The following is a 24,667-nucleotide window of genomic DNA, read 5'->3' on the forward strand; positions in this document are numbered from 1 at the left end:
TCTCTCCTTCAGAGGCCACTTATAGTCAAGCGACTTCTCAAAAGGACCACTTTTCTATATGATTTCCTTAATTTGTTCACACTGTATGGTGCAAATAAAAGGAAGCAACATTCATATGACTTATGCCAGAGCTCCCTGGAAACAGAAGTTTATTGTAGAGATTTCTTCAAATTTACTGTAATCTCCAAAAAAAGTGTTTTAAAATTTATGCATGGGCAGCTGGGTAGCTCAGTGGATTGAGAGCCAGGCCTAGAGACCGGAGGTCCTAGATTCAAATCCGGCCTCAGACACTTCCCAGCTGTGTGACCCTGGGCAAGTCACTTGACCCCCATTGCCTACCCTTACCACTCTTCCACCTGTGAGTCAATGCACAGAAGTTAAGGGTTTAAAAAAAATAAAATAAAATAAAATAAAATAAAATTTATGCACAACCCCAGGCAACAGTCTTATAAAATCTACCAACATCTTGCAACACAACCAAAGGTGTAAACCTACTTTAATCGACTTTAAAAAAAAAAAATAGCTGCATTGAAAAACCCTTCAGTAGTTAATAATGAAATCTGTGGCTCTGTATTACCCATTGACTCTAAAGTAACAAAAAGTGGAAAACGGGAACAGTCTGATACTCAGTGTTTAAAAAAAAGGCACAGGATTACTCATGGACCTTGAATGATACAGTCCTTGCCATTAGCTCAGTCAGTGCAATGCTAATCTATCCCATGTATTGCTAAGATATTTGTAGACAACGGATTCTCATAACATTTTCACAGTAAAACCTTGCCTTCTTTGCCAACAGAAAATTACACAATATACTATGATAACGATGTAAATGAAAAGATCACTAAGAGGAAGTTGAACTATGAGAATGGAAAAACCAAAGGCAGACCCAGAGCAGATGTAATATAATTATACCTCCTTCCCTCATGGCAAAGGGTCCAGGAAACTGTTGAGACAGAATTTTGTACATGTGTCAGACATAAGCCCTTGTGTCTATTGCCTTACCTTGGTACAAGGGAAAACTCAATGGGGTGGGGGAGGGTGGGGGAGGTTGAGTGTAGATAACTGTGATATAACCTATCTGAAAGAACAGTATTCAAAAAGCTGCACTTCAAAAAGGCTTTTCTACAACAGAATTCTGGATGTTCTTTGCTACATAAAAAAGCAGTCTTTAAAAAATCATTAACAAAAAAGATTCGGGTTTTGGTAGAACTTTTTTATTTTAAAAAAAATTATATATTTATTTACTTCATTAAATAATTTCTAATTACATGTAAAATTTTTTTAACATTCATTTTTTAAAGTGTTGAGTTCTGAATTCTCTCTCTCCTGCCCCTCTCCCATTCTAGATCACTTCCTTAAATGGATCTCACTGTCAAATAATCAGAGTGAAGAACTGACTGTATTATAATTACTATATAAGAGGATTAAAGACTTCCCTAGGAAAATTATCAGAAAAAGGGAAATAACCAGACTGTATTTATTTGTGTTGTTGGATTTTTTCAATCATAAAAAACAATCATCCTCATAAGCACCTAGCCTACCAGAAACATTCACAAGACCCCGCTCAATCCTTAAAGTCACAATGTATATTATTGCACAAAACTAAAAAGCTCTGAAAATAAGAAATCTTTCATGGCATTAAACAATTTGCTTAAGTGCACACATTTTAATAGGTAATATGAGAGTTCCATAGAGCAGCAACTCATTAACAAATTACAGTGCCACATACTACAAAAATAGCTTCAACAAGAGCAAATGTTGAAATAGTGAGTATACCATTTTACTTTTTACAAGCTGAATATCTCTCAGTTACATTCTCCCAATTAATTACATTCCAGATTGCTTTTAGATAATCTGGTCTAACATTTTTATATTGAAGGTAATAAGCATGTTCCCACACATCAATTCCCAGAAGAGGAATAAGACCTAGAGGAAGAATAAAAGTAAAGATTAATAAATGCAGAAAGTCAACATTTCCATATTTTCCTTTTTGATTCCCCATCATGCAGGCTTCTCACAAATTACACTTCAAACTATTTTTGCTAATGTTTCAGTATCATGCAAATGAAAGACCTACTTAAAAGTAAATTCTATCAGAGTAAAAACTCCTTGTTTAAACCTCCAGGCTGCATTTCAGTCTTCTACTATGCTCTAACTCCTCATCCTGAAGTCTCACTCCAATCACACATTGAGAAAACTCACCCTATAGCCAGCCTCTCCCACTCATTTGGTGGTTTCTCCCAGAATCTTGATTCAGGGAGAGAACTCACATTGGTCACATCTCTTTCCTTTCTCAACTGTACTCCAGACTTCCTCTACCATTCCCCTGCCCTTGGGTTTTTTCCCCTCCCCCTTTTTTGCTTTCTTTTATGTGCTGTTCCATTGGCACCCCGATTTTAAAATAAGGTCCTTGAGGGCAGAGATTGTCTTTCTACTTGTATTTGTATTTGCAGTGCTTAGCACAGTGCCTGGCACATAATAAGCATTTAGTAAATACTTATGGGGGGGCAGCTAGTATCTTGGTAGATAGTCAGACCTGGAGTCAGAAGGACCTGGGTTCAAATCTGGCCTCAAAATGCATCCTAGCTGTGTAAGCCTGGGCAAGTCACCTAACCCTTCATTGCCTAGCCCTTGCCTTTCTAAGAGCTGTTACTAAGAGACAAAGTAAGAGTTTCAAAATAAATACTCGCAGACAGATCTTACTGAGGACTGTGAAAATTGTGATAAATAAAAAGAAAGTGCCAAAAGAAATCATTAAGGACTTGTTTTAACAATTTTTAAAAGCACATAGTAAGCAATAAGAAGATATCTTTGTAGGCAAACAAGAGAGAAAGTCCTTAAGGGGTTGATTATTATCTCCTCAGTGTTAATGTAAACATTTTTAAAGTTGTGATATACTTATCAAGTCAGTGTAATAAGGCAAACAAAGTGAGCCCTGAACTTGGAGTCAAGACTGAGGTCTAAGAGTCAACACTGTTTATTATCAGTCATACCAGCAAGTATGACTTTTTGAATCTCAATTACTCCATCTATAAAATGGAGATCATAACACTTACTTATCCAGAGTTGCTGTGAAAATCAAAGGAAACATACAAAACATTGTTTAACCATAAAGCACTACATGAACATAATCTATCATTAACACTATACATACAGACTTCTGTTTATAGGTTTGCCTTAATAGAGCCTGCACCATCTGTAAAGCAGATACTGAGCCCTTAGTAGCAGCATAAAAATTTTCATCTACTCACCACGGCTAATTTCACAGCAAACAATGGAGAGAGAATTAAGTATATCTCAGAAATTAGTGTGAACTATACATTGGCAAAGGAAAATGTTTCCAAGGGGGGGAAAAATTTCATAAAATGTACTTTAAAATAAAGTTGAGGAGATTTGGGATATGTGTAAGTTAGCAGTTTTATTTAAGAACATACAAATTTCACTAGGTCAGTCCAGTGGCCCATCCCTTCCAATACTGGCATCTGTAAGACTGCTATTAAGCTCTACAACAAAAAGGATCTGTGATTCTGTCAGCAAGAGGACTGGTACCTAAGATATATGAAGATTACATGACTTGGTCAGAATCACACTGCTAATGCAGAAGCAATATTTGAACTCAGAGCTTCCTGAATCCAAGTACTTTACCCAGAATGTCACCACCTCTTGAGATGCCGTTTGATTATAGAAACGTCCTAGTCAAAAGCCAATAACAAGAAAGACTTGTATGTCTTTCTCAGTGTCCTGAAATTATCCTGGAACTTCAGTAATGATAATGATTTTTAAGACATGAAAGCACATGCAGTGTAGGACCCATCTACCTGGTGGTAGTAGTAGTAATAGCTTATATTTGTATGTGCTTTAAAGTTTGCAAAGCACGATATAGATATCATCATTATGAAATAAAGGGCTTGTTGAATGTGATGCAAATATCTTATATATTAAAACCTAAAAAACTGGTTCTATTGCCAGTTTTGCTCTATCTATAAAATTGTACTATTTCACTATATTCTAAGAGCTTTCAAACTTTTTTTTTAACTTTTCAGAAAGGCCAGTCTCAGAAATAAGTTTCCATATTACTTACCATAACAGACAACTTTACATATAAGGCTAGCTATATAATATACTGCTGATAATCTTCAAAATGTTTCTCTATTAATTTCTTGGCATTCGCTACCTCTTCTGACTGTAATGTTTAATCCTTTTTCATCCAGATCTCTAACCTGTTGTTCCTTGCAAAGGATCCTGATTGGAACAAGCTGCAATCTGTAGTCGTCCCTGCTCCTTGTTGAAACCAAGCCAACCCCAACCTGAACCTTGAACACCAACAGACACAGCTGTCAACTTCTCCTTAAATTTTTCAAAAGAACCAAAATCACGCTTGATGGCATTCATCAATTCCCCTGTAAGAAAAAAAAACTACAATAAGCATCACCATTCTGATCAAGTACAGAATCTTTTATTACATTACCTCAGATAGGCCATGTACCCTGACACATATGCTACAAAAAGAAAACACTATTAGCTATATTACCATTTGAAGTACTACATAGATGGCAATATTTAAAAGTGAAATAAAAATTGGTAGCCTTTATTCACTTCATATCATAGGTCTAGAGCTAAAAAAGTTGGCCTTTTATAGATGTTATTGTTAAAAAAAAAAAAAAAGATTTGGACTCAGGTCACCTAAATCAATCCCTTCTTTTTACAGATAAGAAAACTGAAGCCCAGAGAGAAAAAGTGATTTGCCCAAAGAAGGTCACAGACATAGCAAACAGCAGAATAAGAATCTGAACTCAGGTATTAAGACTCCTCATTCAGAATTCTTTCCATTTCAACAAGCTAGTTCCCATTCCACATTTTTGGCCTTCATTAATCCCTGACCCCTACCCCACTTTCCTCAGATATTCAATTTACACCATCTATATCTTGGATGGAAAATTTTGTGTATCTTGTCTCCCCTACCACAATGTGAGCTCCTTAGAAAGAAAGGTCAGTGTTTCTGTCTTTTTTTACCCTTAGTACTTTGCAATGGTACTGGCACATAGTTAGTGCTTAATAAATGCTTAACGACCACTTCGTATTCTTAGGTTTAGATACAAGTATGTTTTTCTAGAATTAGAAATCAATTGCTGTAGGATGGAAGCAAGGAAGATGACTTCAGTATTACCTGAATCCTCTTCAAACTGTGATCTCTTTTACCCCCACAACTATGAGTACAGAGAAATTTTATTTTTACTTTTATAACAGTATACATGTGAGAGCTACAAACACTCTGTTTTAAAATGTGGCAATACAGAAAGATAATGTAAGATTTGTTTGCTAAAGGGCAGGTAAGTAGCATAGTGGACAGGGCACCACCCTTGAAGTAAGAACCTGGGTTCAAATCTGGCCTCAGACACCCTAGCTGCATGACCCTGACGAAATCACTTAACCCCTAACTGTCTAGCCCTTGATACAAATAATCCATTTTTATTTGACTTCAGAATGCCTTGTGCATATCTGGACATAAATTTGAATGTGGCTGCACACACTGTTCTGGTCATTCACAAGACTTTGGACAAAATAACAAAGAATATCAGTAACATTTCTCTAATTTCAGTAAAATAATAGGATTCTCACTCTCAGGAGGTATGGCAAATAGAGAAAATTTTCCAGTTATCCTAATACAGCCAAAAAACTATTAGTTATTCTCAAACTCCAGGCCATTTGGTACAGGAGCTCAAGAATGCCATTCTACCCTCCAATTATCAAGAATAAAATGTTCCTTTAAAAAAAATTAGGAGCTTCAAGGTAAAAACAAAGAAGAAGAAGTATCTAAAGAATCAGAATCTACTGACCAACATCAAAAGATTGGAAAATAGTAAGGAAATAAATGAAAAAGGAAATAAAAAGATCCAACAAACACTTAAAGCTAACTAACAAAAGCAGGAACAAAAGCTTCAAAATTACGTAGACGAAAGATCAAAATATGGTATTGTAGGAAAATATAAGTGAGGTAATGGGGTCACCAGAGATATTACAATAAACTAAGTGGTTTTGTGGGAACACACTCTAGGATTTATGAGAGATTGGACCAGGGTGAACAGTATACAAGTAAATAGGACTCTTGTTATTTTATTCAAGTTTATAAAGATCTTATTTCATGTGTGAAGATTCTAAAGTCTGACTGCTTTACTAATAGTTACTTCAATTTAGAAATTTAAACATTAGAAAATTATCTTCAACAAATAAAATATTTTAAAACCCAGTTTAGAGGCAAATCTTGCTAAGATAACTAACTTTTTATTACTCAAGACACTTTTTTATCCCAAGTAATCCTTTTTCATAAGCAAAAGTATACTTAAAAGTAATTAGGCATAATTTGATTATCTTATATTGGGAAATAAAAAAAAAAGTTTTTCCTCCTTCAAAGGTAAACTGGTCTACATTACTACCTAAATTCATCAAATACTTAACTACCTGAAAGGACCTCCCATCATAGCTTTGTTATGTGAAAAAAAATTTTTAAAGAAAAGTTTTGTTTCTAGTACAAAGTAACCACATTCAAGATAGTCGCTATTAAAGATTAGAGAAAACCTAATGTAACTTCTAACTAAAATAACCATTAATAACTTCCTTCACTAAAATGTGGTTAAGATGATACCAGAACAGACCTTTAGGTTCTCCTCCTCCATTTGGGCAAAGATTTGTCCAGAAAATAGTATGATTGATATGACCACCACCATTGAACCGTAATGCAGGCTGGAGAGCTACCTGAGAAGTAACATCACCTGAAATGTGAAGTAGAAACATAAATTAATTTCCCAAAACCCTTATTCTATTTCTCTATCTAAAAAATGAAAGATCTGACTAGATCATATTTATTATTTTTCCAATTCGAAAAGTGTCATAATTCCATACTATATGTAAATAAAATGGGGACACAAAGGAAAAAGTTTCCTAATATATACTTTGAATTCAACACAAACACTCTGTTAGGCACTGGGAAAGAGGTAAAAGACATTATATGTCTCTCAGTCCCTGCACTCAAAAAATTTACACTTTTGCAACAGAGATCAAGCTTTACACACAAAATCAAAAAAATGTCAAACATCAAAATGCATAATATAAATTTTTAGAAAAACTCCAACAAATTTTAGGAGTAAAAAGCGTATGCACAAAGCAAAATGCTGCACATCAGAATCTATGAAGAACAATGTAGCCTAGCCAGTAAAAGTTACAAAAATTATCATACCCTTGATATGGTACTTACCATTATTAGATTCATACCTTCAAAGTGTTAGCAAAAATAAACAAAAACTACAGAATCAAAGATATTTATGGCAGTATTTTAAATAACTGCAAAAAAAACTGGAATCAATAGAAATGGCCAACAAAAGAGGAACAGTTAAGTAAAATAATACATTAATTATTATTTTCTATTATATAATTATATACATAATTATAATATATAAATTATATTATAATATAAATATATTAAAATAGTGGAATTGTAAAAGCAGTGTGTCCTCATGGGCAAAGGACCAGTCATAGAGTGATGAAACCTGGCTCTAAATACTACACTCTAACATGATACTGATCTGAATCAGTGGAAGGAGTTTCCTAACAGAGAATTCCCTAAACCAATGAATTCATAGGTCTATACTAAAAAAAAAAAAAAAAAAAAAAAAAAGAATTGTTCTTAGAATAGCATAACACAAATAAGACTAATAAGTATAGGAAATACAAAGAAATCTGGAAAGATCTGTTAGAAATAATGCAAAGTGAAGAAATCAGAACCAGAAAAACGAAGGAAAGAAGAAAAGCAAATGAGAATGAATAGACAAGGAATTTTAATGGTAACTAAAAGGGATGGACTAAAAAACTTATGGTATATGAGTTAAATTAACATTAACGAAATGAATTTGATTGGTTGTAGTTATGCTTAATGTTAAGTTTTTAAAAAAAACATTTAAAAAATGTGTCTGTATTTCCTGAAACAGAAAAAAGATTTGAGCCAATGTTTTTCCTTTTTTTTTTGTCCTTAATTTGTCATTTTTTTTAATTCCAATTTTTCCAAAGCACCTAAAATCTCCTTAATGACTAAGTTCAATTTTGAAAAATATAAATCACATAGGTCCTACCTGTGACACAAATTGGCTATATAATGTTGAACTAATCACTTAAATTTCTAAATGCTCCAGGGAACACTTATTCTAAGATGCTAAGTTGCAAGGCATGTGTTGATCTGAATTTGTTGAAGGGCTTTCCTCACCAGGAATCTCCTACACCGATGAAATCACAATGCCAAATCAAAAACCACATCCCAGGCTCTTTTAAAAAGACAGAAAGAGGGGCAGTTGGGTAGCGCAGTGGATTGAGAGCCAGGCCTAGAGACAGGAGGTCCTAGGTTCAAATCCAGCCTCAGACACTTCCCAGCTGTGTGACCCTGGGCAAGTCACTTGACCCCCATTGCCTACCCTTACCAATCTTCCACCTATAAGTCAATACACAAAAAAGTTAAGGGTTTAAAATTAAAAAAAAAAAAAAAAAAAAAAGACAGAAAGGTCCCACATATACCAAAATATTCATGGCAGCATTTTGTGTGATAGCCAATGTACTGAAAATAAGAGGTGTTCACTGGGGAATGGCTAAACAAACTGTTAATAAAAAGCAAAAAACCTTGGGGGCAGCTGGGTAGCTCAGTGGATTGAGAGCCAGGCCTAGAGACAGGAGGTCCTAGGTTCAAATCCGGCCTCAGACACTTCCCAGCTGTGTGACCCTGGGCAAGTCACTTGACCCCCATTGCCTACCCTTTACCAATCTTCTACCTATAAGTCAATACACAGAAGTTAAGGGTTTAAAATAAAAAAAAATTTAAAAAAGCAAAAAACCTAATATATGCATACATATTTACATATATACAGACACACATATACACACACCTCTTTATATTAAAGCTCTATAAATAAGAAACAATGAATATGAAGAATTCAGAGAAGCATGGGAAGAATTACATGAACTGAGGCAAAGCAAAGTAAGCAAAATTAGAAAAAGCATTCACAAAGAAAATATAAAGAAAACAAAGTGCTATATAATTATATGACTAAGTTTGGTTCCAGAATAGAAATGAAAAAATGCCCCTCTCTCTTATCATTGCAGAAGTAGGGGATTAAAGTGTGGGGTGTTTGTCAATAAGAGTGATATTTTCTGAACTATTTTCCCATCTTTTTCAAATCTTTGTTAAAACAATAGTTATATGTAAAAACAAAAGGCATTAAAAAGAAAAAATGTTTTTTGGAAAATAGGTATACTTGATCAAAAAAATACTAGACAAAAGGAAAAATAAAAAACATGCTTTCCTATAATCAAACTAATTCAAAATATTCTTTCTTGGGGCAGCTGGGTGGCTCAGTGGATCGAGAGACAAGCCTAGAGAGGGGAAGTCCTATGTTCAAATCTGGCCTCAGACACTTCCCAGCTATGTGACCCTGGGCAAGTCCCTTAACCCCATTGCCTAGCCCTTACTGCTCTTCTGCCTTGAAGCCAATTTGTAAGTATTGATTCTAAGACGGAAGGTATGGGTTTAAAAAAACAAGCTAGGGAAAGGGAAAGAACATGAAACATGTAAATATAGGAAAATATTCAAAATAAAAATTAAAGAAACTTGGAAAAAAAAACACTGGAACAAAGAAACAATAAATGAATAAATAAACAAATAATAAATGAATGGATGAATGAAGGGGTGAGTAAATAAATAAGCAAATAAATAAGTGAATGAATGAATAAATGAATAAATAAATGGGTGAATGAATGGCATGATAAATAGATGAATAAATCAATAAATAAATGAACTAATGAATGAATAAATAAATGAGTAAATAAATAGATGAGTGAATGAGCAAATAAATAAATAAGCAAACAAACAAATAAATGAATGAATGAATGAATGGGTGGATGGATGGATAAATAAATGGGAGGGTAAATAAATAAATAAATGAGCAAGTGGATGAATGAATAAATAAATAAATAAATGGACGAATAAATAAGTAGATAGATAGATAGATAGATAGATAGATAGATAGATAGATAGATAGATAGATAGATAGGGAAAGGGTCTAGACATGTAAATAATAATTATTGCAACTCCACTTATAAGTAGTTCCAGACTAAAAACTAAAAAAGGCAGGGTTACTCCTCTCAGGAATGACTAAACAAAATATAGCATATGAATGTACTGGTATATTATTGTTTTGTTAAGAAATGACAAAGTAGTGAATAACAAAAGAACTTGGGAAGACTTAAGTGTGCTCATAAGGAGTAAAATGAACCAAGAGAACAATTAATACAATGAAATCATGATGAAGAAAAACAACTCTTAAAATTCTTCAGAACACTGACCAATGAAAAATGATTTATGTAGACGACTGAATAATAATACCACTCACCTTCTGCCAGAAATGTGCATAACATGAAATGCGGAATGAAATATGCATTTTTGGACATAGTCTTTGTGCTATTTTTTTTTGCTGTACTATGCATATTTATTATGATTTTTGTTTTTATTGTTCATTTGAATGGGCATTTGGAATGACTGATAATAAATACTGATAAAAATAAAAGAATTAAGCAAGTTTAAAAAATATATATATACACATACATATGTATATACAAACCAAGATCTGTTATTCCCAAAAAAGAGGTACCTAAAAAAATAATTAAATATCTTTATTCAAAATAATCATTCCCAATTATAAATACTATAACTATATTAAAAAATAAAAATAAAAAAACAAGATATTCCTTCTTGCTACATGCTCTACCAAAGTCAGTAGTTTTTCAGGTTATTGTTTTTTTTAAAGCATTACTGGTAACTCATCCAACAAATATTTTTGAAAACTCATTCTGCATGTGGCACTATACTAAGTAAATACCATAAAAGATAAAAATATCAGACAGACATTTTTGGGACATAAGGGCCCATAATTATAATGGTACACAGAGCTTCTAGTTTGAGAATTCCCTCCACTCCTTGGATGCAGATCAACAATTCATTTGTACAGGGGGTACAAATTGTATAGGGGGGTACTAAGAGGTTAAGTGACTTAAGCTTGGTCAAAATTACACAAGAGTTTTGAACTCAGATCTTCTAGGCTCTAATAGAAACCCGCTAATCACTGTGCCACACTACTTCTTCTGTATTCTTATTGTATAGAAATGGAAGTTATTTTAGAAGTATAAGAGGTCCTTACAACCCTATGACAACCCCTAAAAAATAAATAAGATGCCTAATATAAGACCATAAATCAAGAGCTAGAAGAAATCTCACAGGCTATCCCAACCAACCCCTCACATTACTCATGTAGATGAAAAAAGTAAGAAGTCATGGAGGTTGTGGTTTACCCAAGATTACACAGGAATTAATGATGCAGAACCAGAATTCAAACCCAGATTATTTTACTCCAAAGCCAGAAGCACCTTTTCTACTACACCACAAGAAGACTGCACTAAAGATGATTTAAAAGATCATAGATCTAGGACTGGAAGGATCTTCAAGGATCATCTAGTCAAATCTCCTCATTTCCTCATTTTACAGCTTAGAAAAACTAAGGCCCAAAGGCTAAATGCTTTATCTTGATACTTTTAAAAAGGTTACTATGGTTTTCAATACCACGTTCTGCCAGCAGGTGCCACCAGCTAGCAAAATAAAAATTCAGCCTTGGAAAAAAATTTAACATTTCAAGATTAAAGTTCACCAAAAATGTGTACTGAACAAATTTGGTAAACTTGAAATTCCTACATAAATGGTATTACTGAATTCTTAAACCAGGAGTCTTATCAATCTAAGTGAAATCTGGCAATATCAACTAGACTACAATCATTGGTTAATGTAGAGAACAAAGAACATTTTATTTTGAGCAGAAAACTACCTTAGATATTGAGTAATCTTTCAAGAACTACACATTTTTGTCTAACTTAAATAAAAACAAGATTCCTGAGTTTATTAGTGACTAATATCAAATAAATTTGTGTGCCACTTCAGTTTACAACAAAAATCTTCAGCATGGTTTCAAACTCTTCTTACAACTCTATTTTAGAAAAATTAGTCCAGCATTACAAAGTCTAAGGTACCAAATTGATCTTCAGATTCTGTTAACTGTTATGATCACATTGCATTAGGATGGCTAGCTATCACTTCTGCCCACCAAAAGGAACAACTAAAATGTCTCCTTCCCTCACTAAAGATTGATGCCTACATTTAAAACTTTCCAACAAATTTATCAGGTAGGAATGATAAATTGTCAAAACCATCTTTTCAGATAACTATGAGAATCAGTACTTGCAGACAAGACTTCCCCTGGAATACTAGAATACCTGTCTAGTATACTTAAAAATGGATTTTTTTGTGGGGGGGGGGGGGCAGCTGGGTAGCTCAGTGGAGTGAGAGTCAGGCCTAGAGACAGGAGGTCCTAGATTCAAACGCGGCCTCAGCCACTTCCCAGCTGTGTGACTCTGGGCAAGTCACTTGACCCCCATTGCCCACCCTTTCCAATCTTCCATCTATAAGACAATACACCGAAGTACAAGGGTTTTTTAAAAAAAAATGGATTTCTGGGGGGCGGCTGGGTAGTTCAGTGGGTTGAAAGTCAGGCCTGGAGACAAGAGACCGGAGGTTCAAATCTGGCCTCAGACACTTCCTAGCTGTGTGACCCTGGGCAAGTCACTTAACCCCCATTGCCTGCCCTTACCACTCTTAAACCTTGGAACCAATACACAGTATTGACTCCAAGATGGAAGGTATGAGTTTTAAAAAAATGGATTTCTGATTAAGAAACCTCAACTCATGACAGAAAAACGAGTGCTTTTTAGGAAACAAAAATAAATTATTTTGGAGAATCATTCATTTGGGTAAAGAGGAACTTGTGTATAAGAACCATGGACACTTCCACTTATGTCTATTTCTACCTAAGCTAAATAGAATAGGACCTCAATGTTCTAGGCACAGTTAGAACTGTATATGGAACAGTTCTAACTGTATGACAAGAAAGTCATGATTCTTAAATGCTAATATAAATAAAAACTAAAGTGGTTCTTTATTACTGTTAAAAGTTACAACGATATGCCCCTCTATATCAGAAATGGGACTTGAGGAGGCAGCTGGGTGGCTCAGTGGATTGAGAGCCAGGCCTAGAGATGGGAGGTCCTAGGTTCAAATCTGACCTCAGATACTTCCTAGCTGTGTGACCCTGGGCAAGTCACTTACACAGTATTGACTCCAAGATGGAAGGAAAGTGTTTTTAAAAAAAAATAATAATAATAAATAAATTTTAAAATAAAAAAAGTTACAAGGTGATTTTTATACACACTAACAGTATCTAGCCAAAATGTTATTCTTCCAAATCCTAACTCAATTCCAAATAAAAAAAGATTTCACAGACTAAATTTAGACTTTTCTGGGCTGAGAAAACAGTTTAGTAGTTAATTTAAAACTAAAGTCCTATTCTGGAATTGGCCATTTATTAGAAAAAAGGTTTTTACAATTATATAATCACTTAAGGGATAAAGTTTCACTGTGATTTTTCTGAACACAAGAGCATTTTTTAATGTCAGAGTTTCTACTTCAACATTTATCATTAAGCTTGCTTTTTTTCTCTCTTAATTATGGCTTCACATACCCTTTGCTAGGGCCTCTTTATATTTCTCCTCTGTAGCATTCAAGTTATTCACATAAGTGGCATGATGTTTGCTGTGGTGCAATTGCATGATCTGTGCATTAATGTGAGGCTCCAGTGCACCATAATCATAAGGCAAGTCAGGAAGGCTGTGCTTTTGCCTGGAACCCAAACATCCCAAAGCCGGTACTAGCTTACTGGTCCTCCTGCAAAGATATTTAAAAAAAAAAAAAAAAAGAATTTTCCATTAAACCATAGTGCTTGTCCACATAGTTGGAAAATTACCATTATATCTAGTTTCCTTTAAGTTTAGAGAAAGAATAAGTAACTTTATACATTTAATCGTATTTATTCTTTGTTCAAGTAGTTAAGATCTTATTCCAAGTAACAAATTTGGCTATTCTTACAGTGGAATTTTGTCTTCTGCTTTTTTTACATATCCTTAGCGTTTAGCACTGTGCTTGAACAAAGAAAGTGCTTAATAAGTGTTGATCGATTGAATTCGTGTAGCATCTCTCACCTATCATGGGAAAGTCATAATTTTTTTTAACTTTTATATTATTTTTTAAAATATGAGGAAAATTTGGTCGGATCAGTAATCGGTCCTTTTTTTTTTATCTCTTCTTCCCTTCTGGTTGCAAATCCTGAGTAAGAAAGGGTTCCTGTGCAGCAACACAGCTCTAAGAGCAAAAAGTGAATTATCTTCAAAAACCACTCTAATTTGGCAAACCAGTAGGTCTTAAAGAGGCTCCAGACAGCAGTCAGAGGGAGAGAAGGGGAGAGGACAAAAGGAGAGAAAAGGGAAGATGGCAGGGAAGGAGAAAAGATACATTTGACACCATATTTTATATAATTGATTTATATAATCATTTATTAGGCGCTTACAATGTGCCAGGCACTATACGAAGCGCTGAAAATACAAATATAAACAGAAAGAAGGCCCTTGCCCTTACATTCTAGTAATGGCAAATGATACTGAAAGCGAGTAAAGGAAATTCGCCCAGCTCTAGTAACGCTAGCAGCAGGAAAGGCCATCACTCTTGCTGCAGCCGCCGGCCCATCTTTCGGTTTCGGCTGCCTGCCTGGGACCCCGACCCAGAGCATGCCCTTGGACCAGCAGTGACCCTGTCCCTGGTAGCTTGACTTGATGACAGAGGCGCCAGCAGTATCCTTGGGCCCCGGGTCCCTTACCCTAGTTTCCCCCCTCACCTGCTCATCACCCGGCACAACATGGTCAGAGTATCCGCAGCCGCCTTCCCAAAGAACTAAAGACCAACCACGCTCCAAGGAACTAGGAGGTGTAGGGATCACAACACCAAGGACGGTGGCTTCCGCCCCTTCCGGTTCCTCCCCACCCTCTCTTCCCAGGGAGTTCGCCGCTACCAACCTCGGAAGGGAGGAACCGACCCATAGCACCCCTGAAGTCCAGGGATCTGAGCATATATCCGTACCATTATTTTACGTAACAAAAGAAAAAAGAAAATCTTGGAAAGATCTAAGTAAATGACCTGGTGCTGTGGTCATATCTCCCGCAGAGTATTAAAGAAAGAAGCGGGTCTCCCCTGTCCTTGTGAGTTGGTACAGCCCTCTCTGAACTCCTCCAGATTGGAGTTCTCCACGCTGGTCACACGCTCTGAGGTCTGAGGTATCTCCTGGGTCTTTGACTGCAGTCCCTGAACGAAAAGGAGTTCATCAGTGTCCTTTCTGTCATTCCACTTCTCGCGCGGAATCCTCGAGCACGAGATCTGTGTGACCGTAGGCGTAGGAGAGCCCTTTTCTCAGCCAGAAGCATTTAACCAAATTAAGATGACCTGGTTACCTTTCAAAACTAATGCAAATAGGGAATTCTTAGGGATCTTTGTTTTCGGTTTGGCGCCCCCTCCCCCCATAACCCACAGCCTAGCCTTGGGCGCTGAACCAGAGGCACGTGTTTCTCTGCAAGCCCACCATCTTTAGCCTAATTGGATGGCTCTTCGTGGGGGTTCTGGATGCCCTAAATTATTATCAACATTGTTATTAATAAAAGCTAACATTTATATAGAGCCTATTATGGGCTGGGCGCTTTACAAATATTTCATTAAAACCTTACAACTCTGGGATTATTCCCTATTGTACAGTTGTATTGAGATGATATTATTGTCCACGTTTTTAAAAAAATTATTAAAAGATTTTATTTTTCCAATTACATGTAATAATTTTCAACACACATTTTCCAAAATCATATAATCCAAATTGTCTCCCTCCTTTTCTTCCCTCCCCCTTCCCAGAAATGGTAAGCGATTTGATCTTGGTTTTATATATACATACATACATACATATATATATATATACATATATATATAAAATCATGCAAAACATACTTCCATGTTGATCACTGTTGTAAGTAAATATTCATATAAACCAAAGCCTCCCAGATAAAACCATAACCAATGTGAAAAATAGTATGCTTTGGTCCTGCATCCAACTCTGACAGTTCTTTCTCTCCAGATGGATAGCATTCTTTGTCATAAGTCCTAAAAAATTGTCCTTGGATCAATGTGTTGCTAAGAGTGGCTAAATCTTTCACAGTCCATCGTATCACAATATTGTTGTTACTATGTACAGTGTTCTTCTGGTATTTCTTCAGATCTTGCCAACTTTTTCTGAAATCATTCTGCTCATCCTTTATCATAGCATAGTTATAGTAGTATTCCATTACCAAATATGCCACGATTTGTTCAGCATTGACCACATTTTACAACTGAGGAAATTGAGGCCAACAGAGGTTGTGACTTATCCAAGATCATACAAAGGTACATAGTTAAAACTAAATATAATTAAACTAAATATATACTAAATAAATACTAAATATAACTAAAATATAGTTAAAACTATATTTGCACTCAGGTCTTCCTGACTCCTAGTCCAATGCTCTATCCATTGCTAACACTCTGAAGTAGGTGTTATTATTAATCCATTTTGTAGCTAAGGAAATTGAGGGTGAGTGGGATTGGATGACTTGTCCAAGGTCACACAGCTAGTTTCTGAGGTTGGATCTGAACTAGAGCCTTAATGAATTTCCTGACTGCAAGTCCAGAACTCCCCTGCCTTCAGGTACTTTACAGTCTATTTAGTAGATAGATATTAAATAATTAGTGAACAATAAAAGATGTTATTCATTTGTGTGATAAATTCAGTGATTAAAAACTATTAGTGGGGGCAACTGGGTAGCTCAGTGGATTGAGAGCCAGACCTAGAGACAGGAGGTCCTAGGTTCAAATCTGACCTCAGACACTTCCCAGCTGTGTGACTCTGGGCACACTTGACCCCCATTGCCCACCCTTACCACTCTTCCATCTAGGAGCCAATACACAGAGGTTAAGGGTTTAAAAAAAAAAAAAACTATTAGTGCACTAAAGGTTGAGAGAAGGAAGAACTAGATGAATACATATAATATAGGGATAGGGGTTGGACCTGTGATTTCATTCTTACAATGAATTTCCAAGTATAGAAATTGCCTCTACCAATACAGGTCAGGACTTTCTCTGCAACTTACAGTCCTACAGAATTTCCCAGGTTTCCAGGAGGTTGTAACTTGTCTGAGGTCACAGGGTCAGTATTTCAGTTTCTAATGTGCCAAGGTTTTTTTTTTTCTTTTTAAAAATATTTTATTTTTCTCCAAATATATATAAAAACAATTTTTAACATTCTTTTTATAATTCTGAGTTTCAAATTCTCTCCTTAACTCCCTTCCCTACCCCTCCCCTGAAACAATAAGCAATCTGATATAGTTTTTACCAGTATGATCATGTAAAACATTTTTCTATATTAGTCATTTCATCAAGATGCCTCCTAAAAGGATATAGACAGAAATATGCTATAGAGGTAATGTCAAGGGTAGAGAACAGAGATAAAGCTAGTGTGGCTGATTGGCAAAGTGCAGAAGGGAGAGTAATGTGCAATGAGTATAGAAAGAAAAATTGGATCCAAGTTGTAAAGCTCTTTATTTTTTATTTTTTATTTTTTTATTTTTTTTTTAAACCCTTGTACTTCGGTGTATTGTCTCGTAGGTGGAAGATTGGTAAGGGTGGGCAATGGGGATCAAGTGACTTGCCCAGGGTCACTGTAAAGCTCTTTAAAAGCTAAATCGAAGGGACAGCTAGGATAGAGCACCAAGCCTGGAGTTGGGAAGATCCAAATTCAAATCTGCTTCTCATATTTCCTAACTGTGTAGCTCTGGGTGAGTCTCACTTAACCCCAATTACCTGATCCTTGCCCTTCTGTCTTACAGTTGTTATTATGAAAGAAAGTAGGGACTTAAATAAATTTTTTGAAAAGTTAAATAGAGGAGTTTGTATTTCATTCAAGAAGCAATAGGAAGTCAGTAGGGGAATGATATGGTCAGATCTTGAACTTAAGGAAAATCATTTTGGGGGCAGCTATGTGGAGTGAAGAAGAGAGATTTGAGATAGGAAAACCAGTAGAGTATATTGCACTAAAATAGATAAGAAGTGATAAGGACCTGAATGAAGATGATAAGTGTGTGAATAGGGAGAAGTTAGATAGAGAGGAAGTGTGAAGATGGAATTAACTCTCCCCTGCCCATTTTTAGATTTAATCACCATAAGCATATACATCCCATTTATCCTTAAGTAGGGGAGGTTTATGACCCACATGTATGATAGTGGGTGACTCAGAATTGACTAACTGCCCCCTGGGCCATCCTAAGCAAAACCTTAGCTGTAATTGGTCTATGTAAAGTGGGAGGAAGGTACAGGAAGTGATGAAAGGAAAGGTAAAGTGGCAAGAACTTCCTGTGAGGAGGTCTTTGGCCTTCAACTTGACCCTGGAGGAGCTCCTGCTTGGAACCTCAGACTGAATTTTCCCTTAGAACTACAATGTGTCCAAACCTTTCATTTTTAACCTTTACAATAGAAAGAGCAAGATTTGACAATGAGAGAGAGTAAGGAAACAAGGAAAATGCTGACATTATGAGCCCAGAAGACTGGAAACGTAGTGTTGCTTTGAACAGAAATACTAAAGTCTAGAAGAAGGGAGAGTTTGGGAGGGAAGTAATGAACTCATTTTTCGATATTTCCAATTTGAAATGTCTGATAAGCAATGGATAATGAGATACCTCAGAGGAGAAACTGAGGCTGGATATTCAGATGTGGGAGTTCTCTGCATAGAGATGGTAGTTAAACTGATGGGAACTGATAATGTCATCAAAGACAGGATATAGAAAGAGAAGAGCAAGGGGCCTAGGACAGTCTTGGGAAACAACTATAGTTAGTAGATGTAATCTAGATAATGAATCAACAGAGGAGACTGGGAAAGAGTAGCCAGAAAGGTAGAGAAAGAGTAGAGAAAGGAGAGAGTAGTGTAATTTAAGCCAAAGAAGAAAGAATATCCAGGAGGAAAGAGTGGTCAATAGTAAGGTTTGCAGAAGAACATTGTACACGATAATACCAATACTATACCAGGGGTCAACAACGCATGGCTCTCGAGCCATATCTGGCTCTTTTGAGGGCCAAATATGGCTCTTTCTGCAGGAGCCATAAAGTCAATTTTTTTTCAGGCGCTGTTACAGGAACGCGCACTGTGAGCACTGTGCGGCGCTCACGAAATTACATTTTAAAAAATGTGGCGTTTATGGCTCTCACGGCCAAAAAGGTTGCCAACCCCTGCCCTACAATGATCAACTGTGAAAGACTTCACTACTCTCAGCAATAAGATGATCTGGAGCAATTCTGAAAGACTACTATTCACCTTTAGAGAAAATTGTTGGAGTCAGAATGCAGATCAAAGCATACTATCTTTTACATTATTTACAATTATATTTTGGAGTTTTGGTTCTATAAGAGTATTTTCTTACAATGACCAAAATGGAAATATGTTTTGCATGATAATACATGTATAATCCAGAATAAATTTCTAATCATTTCTGAGAGGGGGAAAGGAAGAAGGAGAAAGGGAGACAATTTGAATCTTAAAATTTTGGAAAATGTATGTTGAAAATTATTACATGTAAGTGGGAAAATAAAATATCTTTGAATAAATAGCTAAATAAATAAAATGGTACCTCCCAAAAATGGTGTATACAGTTTGCAACTGAAATGCAATAGATAGGTTGAGAAAAATGAGGAATGAGAAAAGATTATTGGATATATCAATTAAGAGATCATTGGTAACTTTGGAGAGAATCATTTAAGGCTGATATACCATGTATCTTAGGTAAAGGTTCAAATGCCCAATACCACCTTATAGTCATTAAACTGGCAAAGATAATTTTAAAAGGTAAGATTCAATGCTAGTTGGGACTATGGAGAAACATATACCTTATTACATTGTTTGTGAAACTGTGAATTGGTATAATCTTTTTTTTTTTTTTTTAACTCTTATCTTCTGCCCTAGAATCAATGCTATGTATTGGTTCCAAGGCTGAAGAGTGGTAAAGGCTAGGCAATTGGGGTAAAGTGACTTGCCCAGGGTCACACATCTAGGAAATATTTGAGGCCAGATTTGAACCTATGACCTCCCACCTCTAGGCCTGGCTCTCAATCCACTGAGTTACCCAGATGCCCCATTTTTTTCTTTTTTAAAAGCAATATAGTCTCAAATCTGACCTTAGATACTTCCTAGCTGTGTGACCCTGGACAAATCAGTTAACCCCAATTACCTAGTCCTTACTGTTCTTCTGCCTTGGAACTAATAAGCAGTATTGATTCTAAAGACAAAAGGTAAGGGTTTTTAAACAATATAATCTCATAGCTTTCTATTTTAATATTATTCTTCGTAATCAGATGTTTAGTTCATTTGTTTCTAGTTGCTGAAGGACTGTATGGATTAAATTTTAAACCCTCTAAATTTCATTGCCTTGGAGCAAAGATCCAATTATCCTATCATAGATATAGCTCTTCCAAGTTCATTAAGGGAAAAAGGGATTTATCTGCTTCCTTTAATCTTGTACCAGAAAGTTCCTCACTATATCCAAATGAGAATTAGAGTATATTAAGGTAGTCTCTCCTGTGAATTATGTAGATGCCAGTAAGCAGTCAAGAAGTAAAAATGAGAAAAGTATTTGGATGGCTTTCCATTATTTATGTTTATGGAGGAGAGTGGTGGTAGAGCATAGCTAGTCATTCAAATTCACTAATATTGGTCTGAGAATGATGTGTTTTATTTTGCTTTTATTTTTTTATTTAAATATTTTTTAACAATAAAGTTAAATAAATGAATGAATGAATGAATGAATAAATAAATAAATAATGGTTTAAATGTTTATTTAAATATTAAATATTTTATTTAAAATACCATGCCACATTAGTAAAACACACTACTACTTGCATTTTAAATAATGTGAATAAAATATATTCATCAGCCTTTCTTCAAATTGGCACTAATACGCATTTTCAGTGCCTCTTCTAGAGTCAATATGATACACAAACCATAACAAAAGAGATCTGTTGGTGGCACCCTTCATCAGTCAGGTTAAAGGAATGTGCCAATTATATAGCAATAAAGGAAGCCGGTTAATTGTAGTGGTCAAATTTAATTATCTAATAAGGATTTATTGAGCTCTCATTGTGTGTAAAGCACTGAGTATGTACAAAATTGCATACAACTTTTTATTTGTCCACAAGTAGCTTATTGGTTTGTTTAAAAAAGAAAAAACCCTTATCTTCTGTCTTAGAATCAATACAGTGTATTAGTTCCAAGGCAGAAGAGTGGTAAGGGTTAGGCAAGGAAGGGTTAACTGACTTGCCCAGGGTCATATGGCTAAGATGTGTCTGAAGTCACATTTGAACTCAACACCTCCATCTCTGAGCCTGGCTTTCAATCCAGTGGGCCACCACAAGCTAAAAGTAAATAACCTCTAAAAGATCAGACATAATAGTGACTAAAGCTAGGAACTTTACAAAAGATTATCCACTTATAAAAGCTTCTTACTATCTATTCCCACAAATTTACATCATCTGGACAATAGTACCAAAGGATCCTAAAAACAAAAGCCTAAAGAAAAGAGTACCTGTCTTGAGTTATGCCTTCAATTTTTGTTCAAATTCTAATTTTCCATCATCCTGATTATCTTTTACTAGTCCCAGCCTAATCTTTTTTTAAAATCTAGGACAAGCTTGAGAATTCTTATTAAATTTATTAATTTGTATTGCTAATTATGTTGTGTTCATCTAGGTTATAAAGGAACCTATCAGATATAATTTAATATTGAAATAATTGCCAAAGAAGTCACTGAAAAGTTATAATTTAAGGTTTTTTTAATATAACAGTGGAAAAACTGTTATTTATAACTTCTTTAATCTTTTATTTAATTGGTTCATAAAGCCCTTGAAACAGAGTATTAAGACTTAAAACAATTAGGAATACAAAGATTTTTTTTTGTTTTTTATCTTTATCTATGATTTCACTGATAATGAGAATTCCTATGTGACAAAAATCTCCACCAACTCAGATTATGAGAATGGTCTGCAACTTATTGTCTTAGAGAGTTGCCTGGGTCACTAAGAGATCAAGTCACTTGTCCAAATTCACTTAGCCAAACTGAAACATTGTGGGACAATCAAATGTAACTGACTTTACTACTAAAAGATCCAGGACAATCTGGAGGGATTTATGAGATAGAATGCTATCTACATTGAGAGAAAGAACTGTGGGAGTAGAAATCCAGAAGAAAACATATGATTTATCATTTTATATGGGTATATAATTTGGAGTTTGGGTTTTAAAAGATCACTCTATTACAAAAATGAATAATATGGAAAATTGGTTTTGAGTGATAATACATGTATAACCCAGTGGAATTGCTTGTCAGCTCTGGGAGGGGGGAGGGAGACAACAAAAATCATGTAAACATGGGGAAAAAACTTTGTTTAAAAAAATTAAGCAAAAAAAAAAATTCAATAAGCCAGTACATGACAGAGGTCACTCAGCTGGTGGTATGCACTCATAGAAAAACTGGCTTGGTGTCAGGGAGGCTTAAAATCAAATCCAACCTAAGACATTTATTAGTTGTGTGACCCTGGCCAACTATTTTTATTTTTTTTTTTTAAACCCTTACTTTATGTCTTGGAATCAGTATTGTATATTGGTGCCAAGGCAGAAGAGTGGTAAGGAATGGGCAATGGGAACTAAGTAATTTGCCCTTTTCACATAGCTAAGAAGTGTCTGAGGCCAGATTTGAACACAGGTCCTTCTATCTCTTCACCTAACTCTCAATACTCCCAGCCACCTAGCTGCCTCCCTACACCTGGACAATTTATTAAACTTCAGTTTGCCTCAATTTCCTCATCTGTAAAATGGAGACAATAATAGCACCTATCTTTCAAGGTTGTTGTAAGAATCAAATGTAAGGATCGTTAAAAAAAAACAAAAACGCTTGGCACATAATGTGTGCTATCAAAATATTTATTCTCTTCCTTCTGTTTCCTTTATCCTCCAATGATAACAACTACCCCCTTCCTGCTTCTCACAAAGAAATGTTGCTCAGATATTATTATTCGTTGCATTTGTTAGCTATCATAAAATCAACATATGAGATAAATCACAAGTCCTCTTCACTTCAGCCTCACCTGGGACATTTCTGTCACTTGATAATCCATATCTCCAAGAGTTCCCAAACTCCTTTCTCTGTCTAATTCTGATCTTCCATTTGTTCTACTCCTTTACTCCTCCAGATCCCACACTTCGCTGTGACATCCAATCTCTCAATCTCTCCTAACTATTGTCTCTCTCCTTTCTGGTACCACTTACCTCTCTATTAAGCCTAGATTGCATGATCAATAATGCTTTTAATAATCTAGAACTCCTTGTTCCTTCTTGATCTTCTGTCATCTACCTTGCAAATCTCAATCTCGGTTAGCCCTAATTGGTTTTTGTTGGGTTTTTTATTATTACTGGGATGCAAAACATCCTTGGAGAAAATCATGAATCCCTAATGAGTGGGTCCATGCAAATTTTTGCTATCTAACATGAAGTGAGAAATCAGAAAAGATTTATAAGTATGAGACACAAACATCTCCTAAGAACTATGATGTCACCAAGAGATATAATATCAAGTTAGATAGTAAACCTAGGAGTGATTTTTGTCATATTTTGATAATCTTAAAAAGAGAAAGAAAAGGGAAAAGGAAAAGGATATGCTAGGGAAGAAAAAAAAAGAATAAGATGATTTATCTCACAGAATTAGGGGACACAAGTAAAAATCCATTCAAAAGAAGAAAGGGTGGAGGGAATGGGAATCACTTGAACCTCTCTTTATATTAAAGCAAAGTGAGCAGAACCAGAGAATAATTTATGCTGCAACAACTTCATTGTAAAAGTAAGTTTGAAAAACTCAAGAATGCTAAGAAAAACTTAAGAACACAGTGATCAACCATGATTCCAGAGGACTAATGATTTCTAATGAGACTCACTCTTCACCATTAAGATAACAGACTATACATGCAGAGCAAAAAACATTTTTTTAATATGGTCAATGTGGGAATGTGTTTTTGATCAATGGTATATATTTGTTGGAGGAATTTTATTTATTTTTTTTATTGCTCCACTGGTCTGGAAAAGGTAGAAAGGATGCTTGTTAATTGAAAAAAGGTTTTTTAATTTAAAAAATTAATGTAGTAGAATATGGGTGTTATAAAAAATGACTAATGTGATTAATACGGAGACATGGAAAGACTTATATGAACTAATACAAAGTGAAGGAAGCAGAACCAGGAAAGCCATATCTAATACTACAGCTAGCCAGGTACCACTAGGCTAATGTGACACGGGTGGGTGGCCTTTGTCAGTTGCTGTCCTTTACTTGTCCTCATGATTTGCCCTGGGTTTATTGTTTTGAAATTTCCTGTCTCCTCAACAAGCTCTCAGTGTTCCAGTTCCATCTCTGCCTCAGAATATTGAAGAACTATTTTACTTTGGGTTCTAGTCTAAGTCTTCCTCAACAGTAGAAATAAAGTTATCTAAAGAACAAATATGAATTAAGTATGAAACAAAGCATTTTATTCTCACGGAGAAAGGGA

At 35.3% G+C, this 24,667-nt stretch overlaps 1 protein-coding gene across 1 annotated transcript; it reads right to left on the reverse strand.

Moving 5' to 3' along the window:
• Window positions 1–1,333: 1,333 nt before the first annotated feature.
• On the reverse strand, window positions 1,334–14,981 carry SOD2 (superoxide dismutase 2). The gene is made up of 5 exons (XM_044675751.1): window positions 14,862–14,981; window positions 13,656–13,858; window positions 6,654–6,770; window positions 4,221–4,400; window positions 1,334–1,926 (listed from the first exon to the last, which is right to left on the reverse strand). Exons 1-5 carry the CDS (start codon window positions 14,882–14,884, stop codon window positions 1,781–1,783), a joined length of 669 nt encoding a protein of 222 aa, XP_044531686.1. The 5' UTR covers window positions 14,885–14,981; the 3' UTR covers window positions 1,334–1,780.
• Between the last annotated feature and the right edge of the window lie 9,686 nt (window positions 14,982–24,667).

The sequence above is a fragment of the Gracilinanus agilis genome, chromosome 4, assembly GCF_016433145.1.
Source record: "Gracilinanus agilis isolate LMUSP501 chromosome 4, AgileGrace, whole genome shotgun sequence".
Taxonomy (NCBI): domain Eukaryota; kingdom Metazoa; phylum Chordata; class Mammalia; order Didelphimorphia; family Didelphidae; genus Gracilinanus; species Gracilinanus agilis.

Bases quoted from the DNA above. Each gene is read 5' to 3' on its own strand.
- SOD2 (XM_044675751.1), bottom strand. From the start codon at position 14,884: ATGTTGTGCCGGGTGATGAGCAG. The intron at 4,401-6,653 runs GTCTGTTCTGGT...TTTTTCTTACAG, and splicing joins TGGAGGAGGAGAACCTAAAG to GGGAATTGATGAATGCCATC. The intron at 1,927-4,220 runs GTTAGAGATCTG...TTCTTCCTCTAG, and splicing joins TCCTTTGCAAGGAACAACAG to GTCTTATTCCTCTTCTGGGA.